Source organism: Nyctereutes procyonoides, unplaced genomic scaffold (assembly GCF_905146905.1).
Source record: "Nyctereutes procyonoides isolate TBG_1078 unplaced genomic scaffold, NYPRO_anot_genome, whole genome shotgun sequence".
Classification (NCBI taxonomy): domain Eukaryota; kingdom Metazoa; phylum Chordata; class Mammalia; order Carnivora; family Canidae; genus Nyctereutes; species Nyctereutes procyonoides.
In genome coordinates this window covers 34,409,231-34,431,917 of record NW_026575133.1, presented here as the reverse complement: position 1 = coordinate 34,431,917, position 22,687 = coordinate 34,409,231, and the positions used below count along the sequence as shown (strand labels likewise).

At 65.6% G+C, this 22,687-nt stretch overlaps 1 protein-coding gene and 1 long non-coding RNA gene across 2 annotated transcripts; one reads left to right on the top strand and one right to left on the bottom strand.

Moving 5' to 3' along the window:
* Positions 1–2,979: 2,979 nt before the first annotated feature.
* Positions 2,980–9,780, bottom strand: LOC129493817 (uncharacterized). Its single transcript, XR_008661214.1, has 4 exons — positions 9,553–9,780; positions 6,363–6,485; positions 4,289–4,438; positions 2,980–4,020 (listed from the first exon to the last, which is right to left on the bottom strand). It is a non-coding gene; the product is annotated as an uncharacterized LOC129493817 (long non-coding RNA).
* Positions 8,732–16,438, top strand: AGXT (alanine--glyoxylate aminotransferase). Its single transcript, XM_055300360.1, has 11 exons — positions 8,732–9,094; positions 9,188–9,380; positions 10,509–10,573; positions 11,047–11,147; positions 11,807–11,877; positions 12,928–13,012; positions 13,845–13,940; positions 14,518–14,587; positions 15,207–15,302; positions 15,834–15,962; positions 16,113–16,438. The coding sequence occupies exons 1-11, from the start codon at positions 8,864–8,866 to the stop codon at positions 16,218–16,220; spliced, it is 1,245 nt and encodes a 414-aa protein (XP_055156335.1). The 5' UTR covers positions 8,732–8,863; the 3' UTR covers positions 16,221–16,438.
* The last annotated feature ends 6,249 nt before the right edge of the window (positions 16,439–22,687 follow it).

Sequence of the window (22,687 nt, the reverse complement as noted above, 5' to 3'; positions counted from 1 at the left end):
GGGAGGGCAGGAAGGCGGCCCGTGTGGGCTGGAGCTTCGGGCCGTGGGGACAGAGGAATACGCGTGGGGAAGCCCACGGAGGGCGCACGCTGAGCCCTGACGGTACAGCCTTCACGGGCCAAGGCCTAGGTTCTTTTTTTTCCCTTTTTAATTTTATTTATTTACTTAAGAGAGAGAGAGAGAGAGAGAGAAAATGAGCACGTGAGCAGGGGGAGAAGCAGAGGGAGAAGCAGGCTCCCTGCAGGGGACTCGATCCCGGGACCCCGGGGTCGGGCGGTAACACGGGCGGTGCCACGGCCTCGCAGGAACCCCAGCCCGGACAAGCCCCCTTCGAAGAGACGGTTTGGACACCTTGGGCCTGACGGTTTGGACACCTTGGGCCTGACGGTTTGGACACCTTGGGCAAATCTGTCTCCGGACGGGCTACCGGACCCGACGGAGGGGGTGTCGGTTTTGTTAAAGACGATAGTGGCCCCGGGGCTCTGGGAGAAAACGTCCCTCTGTTGAGACGCACCCGGGAAGGTTGGGCTGAAGCGACGCAACGCGTAGGACCAGCTCTCAAATCTGCGGCGAGATGAGACCACGGGAGCGGGGCCGGGACCGGTCAAGGCCACGGCGGTGGGAGGGGGGAGGCGGTGACCCCCGCTGCAGGTAATGAGGGTACGGCTGTCGGGTCCTTCCCCGCATCACCGTCACCGCCTCCGCGGGTCCCCATGCGCCCCTTGCCCCCCTGCTCACGCCCTGAGCCAGCCCACTTGGAACCCCCCCCTCCGGGACCCGTGGGCACCTGCCCTGACTCCTGCCCAGCTCCCCGCTGCCCGCAGAACAGGGAAGGGGCCTTGCTGCTCCCACGGGCCCCGGCCTGGCCACCAGGTGTCACTGTTTCCCGCGGGGCCGCCCCTGCTTCTCCATCCCGCCCAGGCCAGGCTCGGGCAAGGTGGGGTCCAGCACCCACTATTGGAGCTGGGTGACCTCCGACCCCAGGCGTACCTGCTCCGAACCTTCCCGATCGGTGGTCTGCCTTGGAGAGGGGCCTGGCCTCCTGGGCACCCCACCAGAGATGGGGATCCTCAGGCCACCCCCATGTCCCTGCGTCAGAAAGCCCGTGGACTCTGGGTCTCTTGTTTGGGAGCCTCTGGTCCCCGGCACAGGGCCTTGCAGGGAGAGCCACCCCCTCCCCCGCGACTCTCGGGGCTCCGTCCTTGCTGTGATCTGTGGCTGCAGGGAAGGCCCGTGGCGCCTGGGGCTGTGGGGACAAAGCCACACGGGTCCCCCCGGGCCCTCCTGCAGCCCGCCTTGGCCCGGCTGACCTCTCCCCGTCACATCTTGGCTCACGCGTGCTTCCGCCAGGAGGCCCCGCCGCTCCCCCCTTGCATGTCCTTCTCTGAGGCCACAGCTTCCGGTGGTGACGGGGATGCAACCCCCCTCCCGGCCCCCCTCCGGGTCCCCTCCCAGCCACAGGCTGGAGCAGCGAGGCTGTGCGTCCTCCCCCTGTCGTCCCGTTCACGACTGTTCTTTCTCACACAGTGGACACGGAGGAGACTGTTACTCAGAAGCATGAATTAATGAGGCAAACGTCGGAACCTGTCCTGTCGCTCGGAGGACAGAAATGGGGGGCGGCTCATGGGCTCGTCGCCGGCCCCGGGGGAAATCAGGCAACCTCCTCAGTTCTAAAAAGCCAGTGGTGCATACTCGTCAGGGTCCCCGGGCCCACCCGGCTCAGGGACCTTGAGGGCCCCCCGGACTCCCCAGAGGCTGCGCCCCTGCTGGGGTTGGTGCAGCCCAGGGGAGGGGGGAGCAGGGAGCAGGGGGGAGCTCCCAGGCCCTCCCCGTGGGCTCACACAGGCCACCACCGGGTGTGACGACGCGGGAGGTGCCATCTGCAGGGGGAGTCCGTGGAGCCGCAGCGCCCAGGGTACCCGTCAGGGGCGGGGCACGCGGGTCCCTCTGCCCGCTGGAGACTCGGGTGCTCAGCCTGAACCACGCTGCTCGGGCAATGGCGGCGGTGGGGCCCTCGGACCCCTGAGGGTGCTGGGGGCCCTCCCGGGGGCCTGCGGGTGGACCCCTTTCTGCACAGCAGGTGAGCAACAGTTCCCTGCATATCAGGTCGAGCCCATGAAAATAAATCTGCTCTAGAAGCACCGTGGACAGTGTCGGTGCCAGCTGCAGGTGACGCGAACACACCTGCTCCCTGCCCAGCCCGCGGAGGTGGGCAGCGGCTGCTGCGGCCGTACCATCCGTCACGTGGCTTAAGAAATCGTTTCTTCATCCGCTCATTAAAAAATAAATAAATAAATAAATTGAGGGGCACCCGGCTGGCCCCGTCGGTAGAGTGCGCGACTCTCAATCTCAAGGCTGTGAGTTCGAGCCCCACGGTGACGTAGAGATGACTTCAAAAAAATTAAAATCTGGGATCCCCGGGTGGCTCAGCGGTTTAGCGCCGCCTCCAGCCCAGGGCATGATCCTGGAGACCCGGGATCGAGTCCCACGTCGGGCTCCCTGCAGGGAGCCTGCTTCTCCCTCTGCCTGTGTCTCTCGGCCTCTCTCTCTGTGTGTGTCTCTCGTGAATAAATAAATAAATAAATCTTTTTTAAAAAAATTAAAATATTTAAAAAAAAATTGGAATGGAAGAGACCGACAAAGCCCGAGTGTCCGGGAGCACTCAGGAGGAGCCCGTGATCACGTGTGGCTCTGCTCTGCTGTGTCCTGCTGCCGGGGACCCGAGAATGTTCTGGCGCCGACTCCACTCAGATGCCAGCCTACTGCCAGTGACTGCGGGGACGCAGGCAAACATCTGGCAACGTGAGCGTGAGAAAGTGACAGCCTCCCATTCTGAAAGCGGCTTGGTGGAAATACGGGGCTTCTAGGCGTTTCATCTGTTTTAAATTTGTTTCGTTCTTTTTCAAAATTATTTACAAAAAATACCAAAATTATTTACAGTGCGTACATAAATACCTTTATCTTTTTTTTTTTTAAGATTTTATTTATTTATTCATGAGAGACACAGAGAGAGGCAGAGACACAGGCAGAGGGAGAAGCAGGCTCCCTGCAGGGATGCGGGACTTGATCCCGGGACGCCGGGGTCACGCCCTGAGCCGAAGGTGGACGCCCACCGGCAGAGCTCCTGGGTGGGGGCCCTGAACACCTTCGCCTTAACCTCAGCTGTGAAAGTGCACCAGGGAGGCACTGCATTCACTTTCCCGGGAGAAGGCCCTGAAAGAGCAGAGCCCACTGGGTGTTCGAAAGCACCAGGGTGCAGGGGCTGGTGGCCGTCGCTGGCAGAGATGCAGGCGAGGGCGGGCACCCACAGCCCGGCCCCAGACAGAGCCCGTGGGGGGCGTGCGGCCTGGATCTGGGCCCGGGCCCAGAAGAATCTACTCATTCAGCTCCTCCGCGGCATCCACACCCAGCCCCCCTCTAGAAAGTGGCCGCATTTAGGGGAACAGATGCCCACGAAGCCCTCGGTGACGGTCAGCCGTGGAAGGGCCGTGGGACAGGTCGGGCGTCTGCGGGGCGGGGGCCAGTCTGCGCAGCGGCCACGGGGATCGGGGCCTTTTCCCGCGAGAGCCAGCCTGTGCCCAAACTCCCTCCCCTTGTGAGGACACCAGTCCCACGGCGGTCACATTCGCCGGGACTAGAACATCTATTTGGGGAGGACACCATCCATCCGATGGCACCCGGAAGCCCTGGAGATGTGAGCATGGCAGGATTTTGCAGCGGTGGGTGCGGGCACGTGGCAGCCGCCCAGCCCCAGCGGACCCGCACGTCCCCACCGGCCCTGAGCAGCGTCCTCTTGGCCAGCCCGACCTGGCTTGGATGTGGGTCGTCTCAGAGAAGGCGGAGCTGAGTCGTCCTGGCCTGGGCGTCTCGCTCAGGCTTGTGGGGCCTCACATCCCTGGAAGTCTGAGTCCTGGGGGTCCGGGGAGCATGACGGGGGCCAGAGACACTGCACAGGAGGCCCCTGTGTCCCTGCAGCCCTGGGCTCCCTGGTCACCGTGGCCCTGATTTTGGATGAGGACACTGGGTGCAGAAGGGGCAAGCAGCTGCTCAGGCTGCGCCCTGGGGGGCCTCTAGGTACCCACCCCCGGCCCCACCACCTCCCGGGAGAGGCCGCGCCCCTGCTCTCTGCGCCCCACACCGAGCCTGCCCACAGGCCTGTGGTGGGGGCTCCCGGGAGTCCAGGGGACGGGGTCGGGGGCTTCTCTCTCCTGAGGACCGAGAGTGGATTCCGCGGGCCCCCACCCCTGCTTCCCCAGCCTCAACCCTCGGAACCCTAAGGAGAGCTCACCTGGCTCGTGCGGCCTGCGGACGGAGTGCTAGAGGTCACCGCAGGTGAATCCCTGACGTCGTAGCTCCTGAGCCCTTCCGCAGTTTAGGGGCCGTGCCCAGACTCCAGAGGGGGCCACCTCCAGGTACCCCCAGGCGTCTCCCTCCCCACCTGGAAGGGGCGCCTCAGGCAGGCAGGAGGTGGCATGGGGGGCGGGCAGTGCTCCGGGGGAGGGTCTGGGGTCCTAGACATCCCTTTGCTCCCCGGCCTCGGTGGGCAAAGCATCTTGGTCCCCGGAGGTGCAGAGAGACGCGCATGGGGTGACCCAGGAGGGCCGCGCTCAGACATGCAGGCTGGGGTTAGGAGGGCGGCCAGGGTGGGGGCTGGTGCCACTGGTGCCGCGGGTCTCGCCGTGGGCCCCTCCCTGGGGCCCAAGCTCAGCGCCTCCGGAGGACCCACCGTGGGAGGAACACCCCGGGTCGCAGGGCGGGGGGAGGGGAGCCAGGCCCACCTCCCAGGAGGACCCCGGGGTCCCAGGAAGCCCGCGAGGAAGGCCCTGAGGGGCGCCTCTCACCCCAGCACCGGTTGGGGTGCAGGAGGTCGGAGGGGCCCCGGTGGGCAGGCAGGTCCTGGGGGTGGGGGCGCCCGGGCCTCGAGGCCGCCGGAGCTCCCGCCAACTCTTCCGGAGGATGTGCTGCCCCGGGTTCCAGCCCTCGTGCTGAATTTCGGTGGCGTTAAGGCTCGTGGCGACGCCGCCCGGCGGCCCGGCCACACCTGCACCTGTGGCTCCCGGCGTGGACGGCACCCGCGCCGCCCTCTGATTCCTGCCCGGAAGCTGACCCGCCTCCCGGGTGGGGGCCTGGGCCGCCCTGGCTGCTGCTGGGCTCAGGGCAGCACCCAAGGCCGAATGTCACTGAAGAAGCCCGCTCAAGCGTGACCTAGGAACCGACTCAAATGTGTCTTGACAGCAAATCCGGTCGAGCTGGTGCAGCCGCCCCGCGGGGAGGGCGCAGGGGGGGAGCGCAGGGAGGGGCACGGGGGTTTGGGGGCTGCGGAGGTCATAGGGCGTGTGGGGGGCAAGGGACCCCAGGGGGTATGGGGGCGCGGGAGGCACAGGCGGGGCCGCGGGGGGGGGCATGGGGGGCGTGGGGGCTGCGGGGGACGTGGGGTGTGGGGAGGGCATGGGGACCCCGGGGGGCTCAGGGGGTGCGGCTGCCTCACGGGGTCACCGGCCGGCAGGAGGCTCTGGGTGGGACGGCCACCAGCCCGCATCCGCCCTGCGTCGCCACTACTGTCGCATTATGAACCCAACAGCAGTCCGGAGCCCCCAGGTGGCCCCACCCCAGGAGGGCCCGAGATGCACGGAGCCGGCACCTGGGGAGCCCCAGGGATGCTCAGTCACGGCTGCTGGAGCTGCTCCGCCCCTTGCACACGTGTGTGAGCAGCTCTGGGTCACGTCGCGTGGGCGGGGCCTAGTCCCGTGTCCCCACCCCACCTCGTGCCCGCTCCCCTGCACGCGGGATTCCCTGTCGCCCTCAACGCGCCGCTGCTGCTGCCCGGCCCAGGCTCCGGGCCTTCCCTGGGGGCAGGCATTTCATGCTGGGCCCTGTGTCCTGCACCCCAGGGCGCCGGGTGCCGCAGGGGCGCAGCTCTGCGGGGAGCAGGGGTGGTGCCGATCGGTGTGCAGGGCGCCCGCGGCACCCGTCACCCCCAGCTAAGCACAGGCTCTCATGACGCTCCCCGCGGGGACCTGCTCCTGCCGCCCAGGCTGACCGTCCTCCCCAGCTGGGACCCGGCGGGCTGGAATGCTGAGCCCGGGGCCCCACTGGCCCTTGCTGCCCGCCACCGCTCGGCAGGCTGCCCCTGGCTGCGGGTGTAGAACGGAGCGTCCTCAGGTCCCGGCCGGAGCGGGCAGTTATCACAGCCGAGGTCGCCGCCTGCCTGGAGCCCCGAGGGGACAGGGGGCACGCACCCTGCCCCCGCCCCCAGGGCCCGGCATCGGGCGAGCACGGCCGCTCTCTGGGGTGGGGCTGACACCGCCTGCACCTGGCCAGGGGGCCTTTATCTCCAGCCTCCAGACACAGAGGTCGCTCACCTGCCCGGCCGCTGGCTGTCCTCGCGGGCTTCCTGGGCTCCCAATCGCCTCGCGGCCTGAGGAAACGCCTCTCGGGATTGCAACAGCCCCCTCCTCCCGGTGACGCCAACCCGGCGCATCTTCCTGTTTGGGAACAAGGCACACCCCCTCCTGGTTTCCCTGGGCTGCACCCACCCACCCGCCTGCCAGGACTGGGCCCGGGCTGCCCCCCCCCACGTGCCGTGCCCACACGTGGTGCTGCCCAACGTGGGGTCCTGCCCGGGGCGGGGCGGGCAGGCTGCAAACTGCGTGACGCATGTGGCACGAGGCTTGTGGTGGAAGGGCCGTCAGGGGACTCCACGCGGCGGGGATGACTCCCTGGACATCCAGGGAGTTGGGCCACAGCCCCGAAGGAAGGGCCAGCAGGGCTGGACAAAGGGGGACAAGCATTCCCGGCAGAGGGAACGGTCCCTGTAAAGGCCACAGATGCACTTGTTAGCCTGGAGTGATGGGCCTGTGCCTGGGGGGTGCAGCCCCCGGCTGGGAGGGAGGATGGACCCAGGGGAAGAGGCGTGGTCACCGAGGGGACGAGCCCGGCCCAGGGGGCTGTGGGCAAGGAGCGGGGGCAGCGGCTGAGCCGAGGGGAGGACATGCCCCTGGTGGTCAGCTCGGGTGGAGCTGGCTCCACACCGTGACTCCAGAGCCCAGGGCTGCACGGACGTCCCAGACGCCACAGCGGGGCAGGACCCGAGACGGCCGGCTGCATCGGGGGGCCTCTAGCTGTGGGGGCCTCCCCACGTTGTTCCAGGCTCCCTAGTTTCCTCTGCGTCCTCCCAGTTCTCCCACTCCCCCTTGACCTTCCCCTGGCAGCCCCTGGGGTTCTCCTCCCCACCCCCCCCCAGCTCTACGAGGCTCTCAGCTCCCTGGGCCCATGCAGACCCCGGGACTCCCCTGGCCCACCCTCCCCCCACCCGGTGAGGGCCCTGCTCTTCTTGCTGACGCTGCACCAGATGGAGCAGCCAGGCTGGGCCTGGTCCAGAGGGAGTAGTGCAGGGGGGAGGGAGGGCCGGGGGGGCAGGAGGGGGCTCCCACGCAGCCTTCCTGTGCTGGGGGTGCCCAGGCTCCCACGGCACGAGTGCCCGAGGCCAGCTAGGGCCTCACCTTCCCCGGGCCGCCCTGGGCTGCCTGGCTGGCATGTGGGGCCCGGGGCCTCTGCCCGCTTCTTTGCCCATCAGACGACAGAGCACCACCTCTCCGGCAAGGCTGTGCAAGTCCCCGGGGGCCAGACCATGGCCAAGGCTCCTGGGTCCCCGCAGCCCTGGGATGCGACAAGCCCAGAGCCGGCAACAAGAGCTGGATGAAGGGATTTGGCTGAGCTGGGGATCCAGTCGTCACCCGGGAGGGGCACGTGTCAGGCCCCAGGGGACGGTCCTGCGTCCTCCATCACCATGAAGCCTCCTGCAGGAAGCCCTGAGGTTCCCCTGGTCACTAAGGCCCGCGGTGCCAGAGCCCCGAGCACAGAGCGGGAGGACGCACACGCGCCCCAACCAGGCCCCCTTGAGAGCGACGAGCAGTATTGGTGCTGCTCAGGGAACAGCCAGCGGGAGCCCCCTCCCCCGGTTCCTGGCAGCAGAGGCTTTTCTGACTCCCTGGGACACTAGTGGCTCCGCTGCACAGGTGTCTCCACGTGCAGGTGTCCTTGTAGCACAGGTGTGTCCACTTCGCAGGTGTCCCCGCAGCAGTGGTGTCCCTACAGCACAGGTGTCTCCACTGCACAGGTGTCCCTGCCTCAGCTGGCCCTGGGTCCTCTTCCTGCTTCTTGACTTACATTTATTCTACCCACTTAGCAAGCAGAGAAGGCTCCGCAGGCAAACATGGCCTTGGTTACACGAGAGAACACCAAACCTCAGGGCCCTTGGGAACGAGAGGCACAGGGAAGGACCAGGAGGAACATGTCCTCCGTGTGAGCGTGTGCATGCACACTCGTGTGTCTACACACACGGGGCAGACGTGTCTCCTAAACTGAGCCTTTCCCTTAGCTCAGCAAACTGTGGCCCCTAAGCCAAATCGGGCCCACCGCTTGTTTTTACAAATAAAGTTTTATTGGCACCCAGCAACCCACCGCAGCCACTCTTGCACCATCACAGCAGGCCTGAAGCCGCCATACAGCCTGTAGGGCCTGCCAAGCCGGAAATATTTGCTCTCTGGTCCTTTAAGAAAACCTTTGAGCCCCCCTGAGCCCCCAGGACGCCCTTGGCTGGGGCTGGGCACCTGACAGCTGAGAGGAGCCGGGAGGAGCGCGAGGGCAGAGGACAACTTGCCAAGCTGTTTTTCATTCACTGGACTCTGGAGGCTCCTCCCCGCAGCAAGGGTTCAACACCCCGGCTGTCAGGCCCTGACGTCCGTCCGGGAGAAGCGTCAATAAAGGGTCAGGTACTGGCGGCAAACAACGCAAGGCAGAGGGCGTAGCGGGAGCCCATCGACCGCCTCGCCTTTGGACGCCCCACGAGGCCCTCTGGGAAATGTTCCGAGCGCTGGCCAGGGCCAGTGTGGCCCTGGGGCCACAGGCGGCAGGTTGGGTGCGGACCATGGCCTCCCAGCAGCTGCTGGTGGCCCCCCCAAAGGCCCTGCTCAAGCCCCTGTCCATCCCGAACCGGCTTCTGCTGGGGCCCGGCCCTTCCAACCTGGCCCCGCGCATCCTGGCGGCCGGAGGGCTGCAGATGATCGGGCACATGCACAAGGAGATGTTCCAGGTAGGACGTCCAGGGGGGCGCAGCGGGCGCCCCGGCCTCCTCCGTGGGCAAGGGCAGGGGGCGCACGGCTGACCTGCACGCCCCTGCCCGCAGATCATGGATGAGATCAAGGAAGGCATCCAGTACGTGTTCCAGACCAAGAACCCCCTGACCCTGGCCGTCAGCGGCTCGGGACACTGCGCCCTGGAGGCCGCCCTGTTCAACCTCCTGGAGCCGGGCGACTCCTTCCTGGTCGGGGCCAACGGCATCTGGGGGCAGCGGGCCGCGGACATCGGGGAGCGCATCGGTACGGGATGGGCCGGGGGTGGGCTGCGGGCCCGCTGACCTTCCCCGCGCCTCCTGGGCAGACCCGCCTGCACTCCCCGCGAGGGCTCACCCCTCTCGTGCCTCCACCTCCCCGCCAGGCCGGCTGCTGGCTTCTCCAAGCGGGCATTGGGGTGCTCGAGAGACCCCCCTACCTTCCAGGCTCCCAGCGTGCGAGGACAGGCGTCCCCGGAGCACGGGGGGAGGCAGCGCTGTGGGGAGCCCCAGCTCCCGGCACAAACCCGACAGGCTCTCCCAGGCTGAGGTGTCGCCCCTGCTCTGGGACAGGACAGGGTTTCAGAGGCTGAAAGCCCCTCCCAGCATCGCAGAGTGCAGGGGCGCAGAGGAGGTCGGCACCTCCGGAGGAAAGGTTTTGAGGAGCGGGAGCGTGCGGGGGTTTAATGATTGACCTCGGCCTTTGGCAACAGCCCACAGCTCCTGCACGGTCAGCTCCACACATGGCCGCACTCCGTCCTGGTTAATGGACAGCCCCCAGGGGCCTAAGGGGTCCCCCCCACCGCTCACCTGGTCCCCTCGAGTCCACACACTGGTTTGCAGAGGGAGGCGGCATCATGGGGCACAGGTGGGGCCCGGGTGACCTCAGGCTCCCGCCCTCCAGAGGCTCTGCCCCAGCCTGCACCTGGCCTTGGGCTCCCCCTGGGGCTCGAGTGGTCCTAGGGCTCCTCCCTCCTCCAGACAGCAGGGGGCTGCAGGGGGTGCACGGGGGTCCCAGAGAGGGGACGGCCCAGGGCCTGCGTCCTGAGCCCCCACTCACCTGTTCTCCTCCACTCGGCCACCGAACGGTGCTCGACGGCACAGTCCACCCGGCTGTGTGCGAAGGCTGCCTGGCTTCCCAGGTGGGGGGCCTGGCTGGGCTCCGGGAGGCTAGGCCGGGGCAGGGGCCGTGCAGCTGAGCCTGAGCACTCTCCCCCCTGCACCCCGGAAACCTCAGCTCACAGACAGCAGCCTCGCTGAGGACCCCTCACCTTCCTCTCCCCTCCGGCTTCGGGCCGGGGTGGGGGGCACCCGCCTCCACAGGCTCCCACAGGCTCCCACGGCCCCCGTCCCCACGGCTGGTGTGGGGCTCACCACTCACTGTGCCCCTCCCTAGGAGCCCGGGTGCACTCGATGGTCAAGGACCCTGGAGGCTACTACACGCTGCAGGACGTGGAAGAGGTGGGGGGCTCGTCCGTCCTGGGGAGGGACCAGCAGATGGGGGCTGGCCGCTGGCCCTCAGCCCCTCCCAGCACCAGGTGACCGGGCGCAGGGGACATCCCAGACCTGGGAGCCGGTGGAAAGCCTGATAGGGAGGGTTCTGTGTGGCAGGGAAACTGAGTCAGCAGCCCAGTCGCGTGGGGGATGTGGGGGGTGGGACAAGCCGAGGCCAGCCCCTCCCCATCAGGAAAGGTGCTCCCCAGGCAGCCCGGACCCTGTGCCACCCGGGCAAGGTCCCCGGAAGGGAGCTCCCGCCCCAGGCCAGGTGCCGGCCCAGCGCTCCCCGGACGGGGACTAGGCGCGTCCAGCTGCCGCCCCCGGGTCTGTCCGCCGCGTGGGGGGCGGGGGTGTGGGGGCCGAGCCGGCCCTGCCCAGGGCCCACGCGCTGCCACCGCCTGCAGCCGTCCCATCTGTGCCCCCGTCTGTCCCCTCAGGGCCTGGCCCAGCACAAGCCGGTGCTGCTGTTCCTGACGCAGGGGGAGTCATCGAGCGGCGTGCTGCAGCCCCTGGACGGCTACGGGGACCTCTGCCACAGGTGAGGACAGCCCCGCTCCCCCCGGCCTCTGGCCTCCCGCCGCCGTCACTCAGCGCCGGGCACCTGGTCTGCAGGACCTGCCCCCGCCGGACAGCCTGTCCCCGGGCGTCGTCTGCTAGACCGAGCCTGGGCTGCGACCCCCAGGCTGTCCCCCTCCCCTCTGTGCCCACAGTGGAATATGCTTTATGCCTTTGAAAAGAATTTTTTTTAAGTAATCTCTGTGCCCAGCGTGGGGCTCAAACTCACAGCCCTGCCATCGAGTCCCACACTCCACCTATTGGACCAGCCAGGGGGCCCCAGGCCATTTTTTTTTTTTATTTCTAAAAAAACGTGGAGATGGAGGAGAGTCAGAGCTCCGGGCCGGGCCGGGGCTGGACTCTGTCCCCCTGGGCTCTGCCTGCACGGCCGGGACACCGTGGGCAGCAGGAAGGCCCGTCCCCGCAGCCCCGGGCCCTCACACGCCCCGAGGTCCCGCGTTCACACCTGCTCCGCCCCTGTGCAGCCGCTTCCCACACGGAGCTGGGCCGGGGGGCCGGGGGTGGGGTGGTCCGGGAGGAGCCTCCCAGGCTTCCGCGCTGGCCTTCTGGAAGTTCCCAGGGGCCCCCGGGAGCCCAGAGTCAGACGCCTCCGTGCTCCCCTCCACTGCCCTGCACCCCCAGGTACAAGTGCCTGCTCCTGGTGGACACCGTGGCATCCCTGGGCGGGGTCCCCATCTACATGGACCAGCAAGGTAAGGCCCGCCCCCATCACCCCAGCTGCTGCAGCCCTGGAGGGAAAGGCTCCGTCGGCAGCGCCCGCAAGCCCGCCATCGGCCCACCATGGGCTCCGGGCGGGACGGGACCCACCAGCTAATCGACACCCAGCGTCTGTGGGGGCCGTCAGCCCCCGATGTGGGCAGCAGGCACGAGGGAGAAGCTCCTCCAGCACCTGGAGAGGTGCGGGGCCCCCAGGAGTCGGCAGGGGACGTGCCAGACTGGGCCGCAGTGTCCCCGTTGGCCGGTCACACGCCACCAGCCCCGTGTGTGGGGTGGCCCCACGGGCCCAGCATCTCCCCGCAGCGGGAAGTCCGAATTCCCCCCAGCTTGGCGGGGCGCTCCCCGGAACCCCCTCCACCCGGGAGCTCCGCACAGGGCCCACCATGAAGGGATAGGCTTGGGAGGGGGGCCCTGGGGACCCATTGCGGGGTGGCAAGGCCGTCCCCAGGATGCCCACACCATGCCCCCAGGTGACGAGGCTCCGGCCCACATCCCGGGAGACAGTGCTGCCCGGAGAAGCTGACGTGGGGCCCAGGGCGCCCTCCGCACCTTTGCGCTCTGTAGCGGAGTCCGTAGACCCCAACATAAGGTCGGGGAGCATCGGCCACGTGCATGGAGGCGCCCGGCCAGCAGGGTCCCCTGACTATGTGACCAGCCACGGCTCGCCTCTCTCCTGGCGGCGGCCCCTCGGTTCTCGCCGGGCTCGCGCTCTCAGGAGTTAGGCCTACAGAGCGCTCCGGGCCGGGTGACCTCGGGGGCACATTCGGCCGCCGCGGGCCCGCGCGACCCTCACATCACGTGCGGGGTTTCTCCGCACCCAGCAGACCACACGTGGGGGGCCTGCGGCTTAACCCAATCCCCCCGAGACGGCATCAGGTCGCGTAGGTAAAGCGTTGAATCCGATGGGAGCGTCCACCCTGCTTCGGACGCCTCTCTGCTCTTGGACCTGCCGGGAGGGCACCCCCGCCCCACGGTCCCACCCGCGGGGAGCGGCCCCCAGGAGCACACGCCCCGCCTCTCCACAGGCATTGACGTCTTGTACTCGGGCTCCCAGAAGGTCCTGAACTCGCCTCCAGGGACGTCCCTCATCTCCTTCAGTGACAAGGCCAAGTGAGTGACCCCGGGGCCCCCGCCTGGGGCTGGATGAGCAGTGAGGCCGGGTGGCCCCCGGGGAGGGAAGGGCAAGGGACGGAGGGGCTCCTTGGGGGGTGCTCAGGCCCCGGACTGCTCACGGCCCACCCAGGACACCCCGGACAGGTGCGCCAAAGCTCTGAGGCCACAGGCCGGTGGCAGCCGGGGCGCCGTGAGGGTCGGGGGTGTGAGGCCAGCTCCATGAGGCCCCTCCCGGAGCCCGGGCTTGGGGTGGGGATGCAGGGCCTGGCATTAGGGAAGCTTCCCAGCCTCAAGCAAGGACGGGGTCCAGTGCCCGTCCCCCAGGCCTCCACCCCCGGCTCAGCGTCCTGGAGCCGATGCACAAGCCGCTCCAGGGGGTGGACGTGGGACCAGCTCTGTCCGGCAGCCCCCGGGGCCCCCCACGTCCCCGGCGTCCAGACCCCGCGCCGGGCCAGGCTGGGATGGAGCACGGGCCCCAGCCGATGACTGCTGTCAGCTGCCCTTGGCCGTTCACCGGCTCAGAGACAGTCCCCGAGGGGTCAGGGCTTGTGGGGGGCGTGGTGGGAGGGGCTGTGCCGAGCCCGGAGCCGAGCTCGCGTGGGCAGCGGCCCCGTCTGTTCGCAGCCGTCTGCGGAGCAGGTGTACGGAGCTTCAGGACGGCTGCGTTACTGGCCTGAGAGCAGAGGGGCCCCCGGGGCGCAGGGCCGGGGTCCCAGGGGCCTCACCCCGCCTCGCCGGCTGACTTCCGCGGAACAGGCAGCCTCCCGAGCCTGCCCCAGGCGCTCCAGCCGGACAGACGGCGGCGCTCAGGCTGCTCCTTCCTTCGCAGGAGTAAGATCTACGCTCGGAAGACGAAGCCCGTCTCCTTCTACCTGGACATGAAGTGGCTGGCCAACATCTGGGGCTGCGACGACCAGCCCAGGGTGTGAGGAGCGCAGGGCTGGGGCCGGGCGGCGGCTGGTGGGGGCCTGGGGTGGCTGCCCCCCACTTCCAGGCTGCAGTCCAAGCCCGGAGCCCGGCCAGAGCCCCAGGACTCAGCGGCGTCGGCCAGCGATGCCCCCACTCGGTTCCCCACGTCCCCCGGGGCCCTCCCCAGCAGCACGGCCCCACCACCCTCCCGGCCCTGTCCTCTCGGGGGGACCCGGCCCTGCCACATGTTCCCTCTGTGGAGTCTCAGTTTACCCACCCCCCCAAAGAGAGGGGCTGAGCAGGGGCTCCTTGGGGTGGTGCTCAGCTTCAGGCCAAGGCCCCTTACGGCGCACGCGGGGCCGGGGGCTCCAGGAGGTGCACTCTCCTGGGCGGGCCCCGTGGCCTCTCGGGGCTGCTGGGGCAAACCAAGGCCGGGTGGGGGGGCCGCCGCGCTGGACCGAGCTGCTCCTCTTGCCCCGAGTCTGATTCCCCAACTGGACAGCGGCGCCCGGCAGTGGGCTGGACCCGTTGCCAGAGAGCCCGGTCCCCGCCGCCCCCGCCCGGTGACGCTGCCCCCCCGCCCCATCTTCCAGGTATCATCACACCACCCCCGTCATCAGCCTGTACAGCCTGAGGGAGAGCCTGGCCCTCATAGCGGAACAGGTGAGCGCGGGCGGGAGCAGCGGGAAGCAGGGCCTGGCAGGTGCAGGACCCCGGGGCGGGTGCCGCGAGCTCCCGGGAGCCCCTGGGCGGGGGCCGGCGGCCTCTGGGGCACCTGCTCCTGACTCCCCGCGGCCCCTCGGAGGACTCTCAGGGCTGCTTGGGGGGCCGGGTGGGCCTGGGCTGCCGACCAGAAGCACTGAGGGCACGTGCGGCAGAGCCAGGTGCAGCGGGGTGGGGCCGAGAGGGGGCGGCCCACGGAGCAGGTCCTGGGAAGACGGGTCCCTGTGTCGCTCCGAAGCCCCCTCCTCTCCCGTGGCCACCTCCCCACCTACAGGGAGGTGCTCCCACCTGCCCATCACCAGGGGCCACGGGCCCCATCCGCCGCCTGGGTCCCCACCGGCCCCCCCAGACCCAGACTATTTCCACTGCCCTGAGGCGGCTCCAGGTCCGGTCGCTGGGGGCTCAGGGGCTCCCAGGGGCGTCAGAGGCCAGGCCGGGAGGGGAGCCCAGGGGCGCTCTGTGGTCTCAAGCTGCCCCCCAGCAGGGATGAGAACCAGCTTCCCCCCCTCACCACGGAGGGAGGCCCCGGCCCGCCCACTGGTGCCCTCTGCCCACCCAGGGTCTGGAGAACAGCTGGCGGCAGCACCGGGAGGCCACGGCATATCTGCATGAGCGCCTGCAGGGGCTGGGTCTGCAGCTCTTCGTGAAGGATCCCGTAAGGAGGGCAGCAGGGTGGAGGGCAGGGAGGCAGAGGGCAGGGGTGGGGGACGGGGGCAAGGGGCAAGGGGCGGGGGACAGGGCGTGGAGGGCGGGGAGCAGGGGCGTAGGAGACAGGTGGAGGGTAGGGGGTGGGGGAGGAGGGCAAGGGGCGGGTGAGGGGGCGGGGGCCAGAGAGGACAGGGGCAGGACACAGGGCGGGGGCAGGGGCAGGGAGAGCATGTGGGGCAGGGGGAACTGCTGCGCAGCCCCCTCTGAACGGACACAGTCCTGTGGTCGCCGGGCGGTCACTGTCACGGTCCCAGCTCCCGCCTGGAGTCGTTCCGGGTGATCTCTGAGCCCAGGACGCCCATCGGCCTCCAGGGCCTGCAGTCCAGCGGGGGGGGGGGGGGGGGGAGGCTCCCCTGTTTCCCTGAGCCTGGGGGCTGTGACTGGCCTGAGGGGCACAGACGCACGGGCGCGGGGAGCTGGTGGCCGCACTCCCCGGGCCCCTTCTAGTGCTGGCCCCGAGCCGTCGCGTGTCCCGCAGGCCGCCCGGCTGCCCACCGTCACCACCGTGGCCGCGCCCGCCGGCTACGACTGGAGAGACATCGTCAACTATGTCATGGACCACTTCGACATCGAGATCACGGGCGGCCTTGGGCCCTCCGTGGGGAAGGTGAGGGGACGCGGCGCCCTGAGGCCGGGCCGGGCACCGGCCACAGCCACCGGGAAGCTCCCCACCCCCACCCCACCCGGGTCTGGGGGAGCTCCCTGGGGGGCGGGGGCGGGGCGCGTCCAGGGCCGGGTTGACCCCCCGCCCCCGCAGGTGCTTCGGATCGGCCTGCTGGGCTGTAACGCCACCCGAGAGAACGTGGACCGCGTGACCCACGCCCTGCAGGAGGCCCTGCGGCACTGCCCCCGGCACAAGCTGTGACCTGGCCGCCTGCTGCTCCCCACCTGGAGGGGCCGGGAGCAAAGGACCCTGCTGGGGTGGGGGGGGCAGGACAGCTGCTGCCCCGGGCGGGCCAGGCTCGCGGGAGGGCGGGACGGCCGTGGCACCTCCCGCAAATGGACCCTGTGGGCTCAGGACCCACGCGAGCCGCAGCCCTGCACAGCCCCCCCTGCCGCGAATCCTCAATAAAGAATCCTCGGTCACCCGTCCTCCTTCTGCGTGGGGGGGGGGCCCCTGCCTCCTGGCGGCACCTTTGTCGGGGTTGCTTGGGGCCGACCCGTGCCTGGGCCTCCCTGGGGCTGCGGGTGGGGTGTGTGGGGCCCTGTCGCTGACCCCGGCCTGCAAGGAGCAGCCTCACACGCCTGCGGGGCCCACTCGTGACTTGAGTCGCAGACAGGCAGGCGCCAACATGCCCAAGGCACACGGCCCGGACTGCAGTCGGGGAGCTCGCGGCCACGCACAGGCGCACAGGCTGGCGCAGCGCTGGAGGTCTGGGGGCCCCAGGTGTCCAGCGAGGGCCCCCCCGGGCGCCGGGCCCTCCTGCTTCTCAGCTTGGCCCCCTCGGATCCACCGTCCCCTGTGCGCCCCCCCACTTGGGCTTTCTGCCCATGCCAGGCTCCCCCCGCTTGTCGCCTGCGGGGCTCTCACATCGGATCCCTTGACCACAGCGCAGCCGCCAGGTCCTCACGGGTCCGAAGGGCCCACGAAGCCCAGGGGGACACAGCGGCCCAGTGTGGCCCGAGTCCTCGTGCAGGGCCAGCGTCCCCCCCCCCCCCCCGTGTCGGCCAGGGCTGCTTGCTCTCCGACACCCACCCATCCCCCGCCTGTGCACTCGGCCACGGGGGAGAGGCCGAGGGAGGCTCTTCCCGAGAGCAGCGCCGTCCCGGCTGGCGTCCCCGGAGCAGACTTGGCGACCGGAGCGCAAGCGCAGGTGCCCCGGGGCCGGTCCCTTGTGCCCCCGTCCTATCCGGTCCCCGCAGTCCGGTCTTGCAGGTGCTCGCGGGCCTTGTGGAGGGGTCGCACATGGGCACGTTCCCGAGGGGCCGCTGCTCTCGCGGGGCACTGGCATCCGTTCGTAACCTCTGGGGTATTTGCAAGTGGGGGCTGTGATGAGGGTTGCGACGGCCGCCCGGGGAGGCCGCCGCGAGGGGAGGTGTGGGGTGGCGGGGACCACGAAAGCCTGTAACCCCCACCCCCTCGCCAGACGCACGAGCCCCAGTCGGCCCCATCCACACCCGCACCCGGGGGGTCTTCTCTTCCGGTGGGCGTGGAATCGTCCCCGACTCGGCTTTACCTTCCACTTCCCCGATGGCGAATCCTACAGAGCCTCCTCGGGTGCCCGCGGCTTTCGGGACTTGTCGGCTCCCGTGTCTTGCTCCTCTTGTGTGATTTTCATGTTTTTATTGTGAACTTACGGCCGTTACTTCACATCCCGGGGACTGCGGGTGAGCGACGGCCTCTCCCCTGCTCCCAGGTCCCCTCTCCGTCTCCGCCATCCCGGTTTCCAGAAAGCAGGTCCCTTCCACCCACGTGTCTGCTCTCATGATCTGCGCCATCGGTCACCTCTCAGGACACCTTCGATGACGATGACGTCCGGGTCCTGAGTGTATCTCCCTGTGTCTCCGTCTGGAGCCTCGACGGCATCGGCCGTTGTGTTGGGGTCCGGGGTGTGCGCTGCGTGCGTCTTGCGCGTGGGGTGCAGGAGGAGCCAGGTCCGTGCTCATCCCCAGGGTCCCAGGTTGTGAAGCAGACGTGCCCGTGCCCCCCGCCCGACGCGGCCTCTTGGCCCTCGGTCGCCCCTGCGGCCTGGCTCTCCCGGGCCCTGCGTGTGGGACAGCCTGCTGCTTGTCCCTTGTCCCGCGGAGTCAAGAATGAGTCTCCGGCGACAGGAAGTGAGCAAAGCGACGGAGGTTTGTCAAGCGGAGATACAGGGGGAGCTCCGGGAGGGAGAAGGGATCCCCCCGGGGTTGCGTCCGGGGGTGCTTGGGGTCCCTTTTGTAGGGACGGGGCAGGGAACTTGGTAAATGTCTGGTCAGGGTCGTGGGGTCGTGAGGATCCCGCTCTACTCAGAACAAACACGGGGACTCGCACCAACCGCGTTCCCTCTGCGCAGCCTGAGCACGAGCGAGCTGCTCCCGCCCTCGGGTTAGTCTCTCCTGCACAACATCCTCTGCGTCTGGGGCTCTGGGCCCCTGCGAGCGCTGAAGGGGGGGCTCCCGACGTCGCGGGGCTGGGGAGCCGCGTTTATTTCTCTCTGTTTCTGCTGCCTCCTGTCTGCTTCCTTGGGATCGGACGGAGCCTGAGCCCGGGCCTGTGCCTTCCCTCCCCGCCGTCCCCGGCCTCCCCGGCTCGCGCCTCCTCACCCTGACCGCAGCCTGTGCCGCAGCGTCCCGGCCAGTTTTACAAGCAAGTAGTGCCCGTCTTCCAATTCCGCCCTCCCTTTTTATTGATTTATTTAAAAGATTTTACTTATTTATTCATGAGACAGAGAGAGAGAGAGAGAGAGAGAGAGAGAGAGGCAGAGACACAGGCGGAGGGAGAAGCAGGCTGCATGCGGGGAGCCCGACGTGGGAAGCCCGACGCGGGACTCGATCCCAGGACCCCGGGCCGAAGGCGGTGCTAAACCGCTGAGCGCCCCCGCCAGGTGGCCCCCACCCTCCCTTTTTATTTAAAAAAAAAATTTTTTTTATTTATTTATGATAGTCACACACAGAGAGAGAGAGAGAGAGAGGCAGAGACACAGGCAGAGGGAGAAGCAGGCTCCATGCACCGGGAGCCCGACGTGGGACTCGATCCCGGGTCTCCAGGATCGCGCCCTGGGCCAAAGGCAGGCGCCAAACCGCTGCGCCACCCAGGGATCCCCCATGTAAGTTTAGAATCACCCTGTCTATCTCTTTAGAAATTTGACAGGAATGGCAGCAAATCTAAGCATCAAGGTTAATGGAAATCGTCAAAATGTAACTTCCTCCTCCTGAGCGTGGCCTGGGGAATTTTAAATCCTATCCAGCCGTGTTTCCAGTGCGGAGGACTTCCGTACCTCTCGTTACCTATTTCCTGGGTGGTTTTTTGTTTTTTTTTTTTTTTTTTTTTGCAGTTTTGACACTCCCGTAAATGGTATTTTAAAATCTTTATTTCCAATAGTTCATTCTTAACGTGTATACAAGGACACTTGACTCTCCCCCGATAACCCGTCCTCCAACCTCACCAAATTCACAAAGTTCAGTAGTTTCTTGGCGGATTCCTTCACGATTTTCTGTTAGGAGAGAGCAATTGGTCTATGAACATGACAGTCTTGCTTCCTTTGCAGTGTTCATGCCTTTTACTTGTTTTTCCTGCCTCGCCGCACAGGTGAGACCTACCCCACCACCACCCCGCCCCGTAACACTTGGCTCGTGACAGGCAGCTCGGGTCGTGTAGCCCCCTAGGGTCTTGTGCCAGGGGCTCGTTCTCCACCGGGGCCCAGACTCACGACAGACGCTGTGCTCGGAACGGAGGGCGGTTCTCCGCTCCAGAGGGCCCAGGCTTGCCCCAGAGCTTCAGCTTGCAGGCCACGGTTCCCAGGGATGCCCTGCAGCGCCCCGTTCCCCCAGGGGCACCCTTGTGTGAACCTGCTGCGCTCTGGCCGCACTCAGAACTGACAGCCTCTGAGGCCCCGACAGGCGGACGCGCCAAGCGAGGTGCATGCCATCTGCAAATCCAAGGAGGCCCGGCCAGCACTGCCCGGCTCATCGCGGCCGGGGCGGCAAGGGGTAAACGCTTCGGCTGTTCCTTAGAAGCCATGTCTCGGCTTGGTGTGCCCAGGCCACCGAGCCTCTCGAATCTTCAGCTGCGACACGGACCCTGAGACTAGCATTTATCGCCCACCCTCCGGGATAAAACTGTCTTACGAGGCATCCGAAGCGCTGGCCGGTCAACGCTCCTCAGGTCTTATTAGCATGATGTGGTCGGTATCGTGAGCGAGATGCTCTACGGGACCAGGCCAGGTGACGAGGGTCCAGGAGGCCTATGTCGTGACACCGAGCAGGGGGGGTCAACCCCTGCCTGGGACAACCTTGAGCGGACACTGAGGCCTCTTCCAGGCAAACACGAGTCGTTTGTAACGTCCCCTCCAGCGGGGCTGGGAAGGGAGCACTCCGCGGTCAGCTGCCACGCAGGGCCTTCCGCCGGGCTGCCCTGGTTCTGAGTCTGTAGCTCCCAGCGGAGCCGCTTGGCTCATCATGGTGTCATTCACCATGATGCAGGTGATTTTAGACATTTCACATTTATTTTATTTATTTATTTTTTTAAAGAGTTATTTATTTACTTATTTATGATAGACACACAGAGAGAAAGAGAGAGAGAGGCAGAGACACAGGCAGAGGGAGAAGCAGGCTCCACGCAGGGAGCCCGACATGGGACTCGATCCCGGGACTCCAGGATCACGCCCTGGGCCAAAGGCAGGTGCTAAACCGCTGAGCCACCCGGGATCCCCACATTTATTTTAGTTTTTAAAGACTTTCCTTTGGGGGGCAATTTCAGATACATGACAAAATGGAGAGGAAGGTGTAGCGGTTTCCCATAAACAACCGCTGCCCCTCGTTACACAGGCACCGACACCCCTCACCCGACGGTACGTGGGTTATTACGGATGAACCCACACAGACACATCATCACCATCATCGCCCAAAGCCCGGCATGCACACTACGGCTCACTCTTGGTGGTGTGCCCTCTACGGGTCTGGACAGGTGTGCAATGACTTGGACCCGTCCATCTGGTATCATACGGAGATTTTCACTGCCCTAAACATCCTCCGTGCTTCACCTGTTCATCCCTCCCCCCCTCCTCCCTGCTCACCCATGGCAACCGCTGATCTTTTCACTGTCTCCGTGGTGTTGCCTTTTCCAGAATGTCAGACTTGGAATCCTACAGGGTGCAGCCTCTCAAAACGACTTCTTTCACTTCGTCACAAGCATTTAAGTACCTCCACGTCTTTTCCTGGGTTGACAGCACATTTCTTTCTAGCACCGAGTAATATCCCGTTGTCTGGATGGACCAGGTTATTCATCCAGTCACCTACTGAAGGGCATCTTGCTGCTTCCAGGTTTGGGGGATTATTTATTAACACGGCGGCTGTAAATATTCATGTGCAGGGTTTTGTGCAAACATGAGTTTTCTTTTATCCTTTGGGTAAATACCAAGGAATGCCATGGCTGGATGGTGTATGGTAAAAGTGCGTTTAATTTTTTTTAAGATTTTTATTTATTCATGGGGGGGGCAGAGACACAGGCAGAGGAAGAAGCAGGCCCCATGCAGGGAGCCCGACGTGGGACTCGATCCCAGGACCCCGGGGTCATGCCCTGGGCCAAAGGCAGACACTCAACCATTGAGCCATTTTTTACTCAGGTTGTTGGCTTTCTCGTTGTGTTTGAAGAGGTGTTTTTTTTTTTTTTAACATATATTCTGGATAACAATCATTTGTCAGATGTGTCTTTTGCAAATATTTTCTCCCAGTCTGTGGCTTGTCTTACTCTCTTGACATCATCTTTCAGAGAGCAGGAGATTTTAATTTCAGTCAAATGCAGTCAACTGTTTCTTTCTCTCATGGGTCGCGCTTTTGGTGCTGTAGCTAAAACGTCATCACCACGCCCAAGGTCATCTAGGGGTCCTCCTATGTTATCTTCCAGGAGTTTTATAGTTTGTCTTTTTTTTTTTTTTTTTTGCTTTACATTGATGTCTATGACCCATTTTCAGCTAATTTTTGAGAAGGGTGTAAGGTCTGTGTCTAGCTTCATCGTTCTGCATGTGCACATCCAGTTGTCCTAACGCCATTTGTTGCAAAGCCTATCTTTGCACCGTTGTATTGCCTTCGCTGCTTTGTCAAAGATCAGTTGGCTCTATTTCTGTGAGTCTATTTCTGGCTCTATATTCCATTCCACTGACCTATTTGTCTGTTGTCTGACTGATACGACACTGTCACGAGGACTATAGCCTTATGGGAAGTCTCGAGGTCAGGTACTGTCGGTCCTCCAAATTTGTTCTCCTCTTCCCGTATCATGGTGGCTATTCTGGGTCATGAGTCTATGACTTTAGAATCGGTTTGTCAAAGCAAGAAAAAATAGAATCAGTTTATCAATATCCACGAAATGACTTGCTGGGCTTGGGATTGCACTGAGTGTACAGGTCCGGTTGGGGAGAACCGACATCTTGACAATGTGGGGCCTTCCTATCCATGAGCATGGTATGTCCACGTTCTTACTTCTTCTTTGATTTTGTTCGTCAGAGTTTTATGGCTTTCCTCATAGAGATATTTTACATATTTTGTCGGATTTATACCCAAGTATCTCATTTTTTTTACTCTTCTGACTTTTGCCAGGGTTATACTGGTGAATTAGGGTGTTTCAGGGTGATGCTAAGGCTGTTTTGCCAGACTATTTTGGCCATGAGAAAACAAGTGCTGGCCTCTCCTACC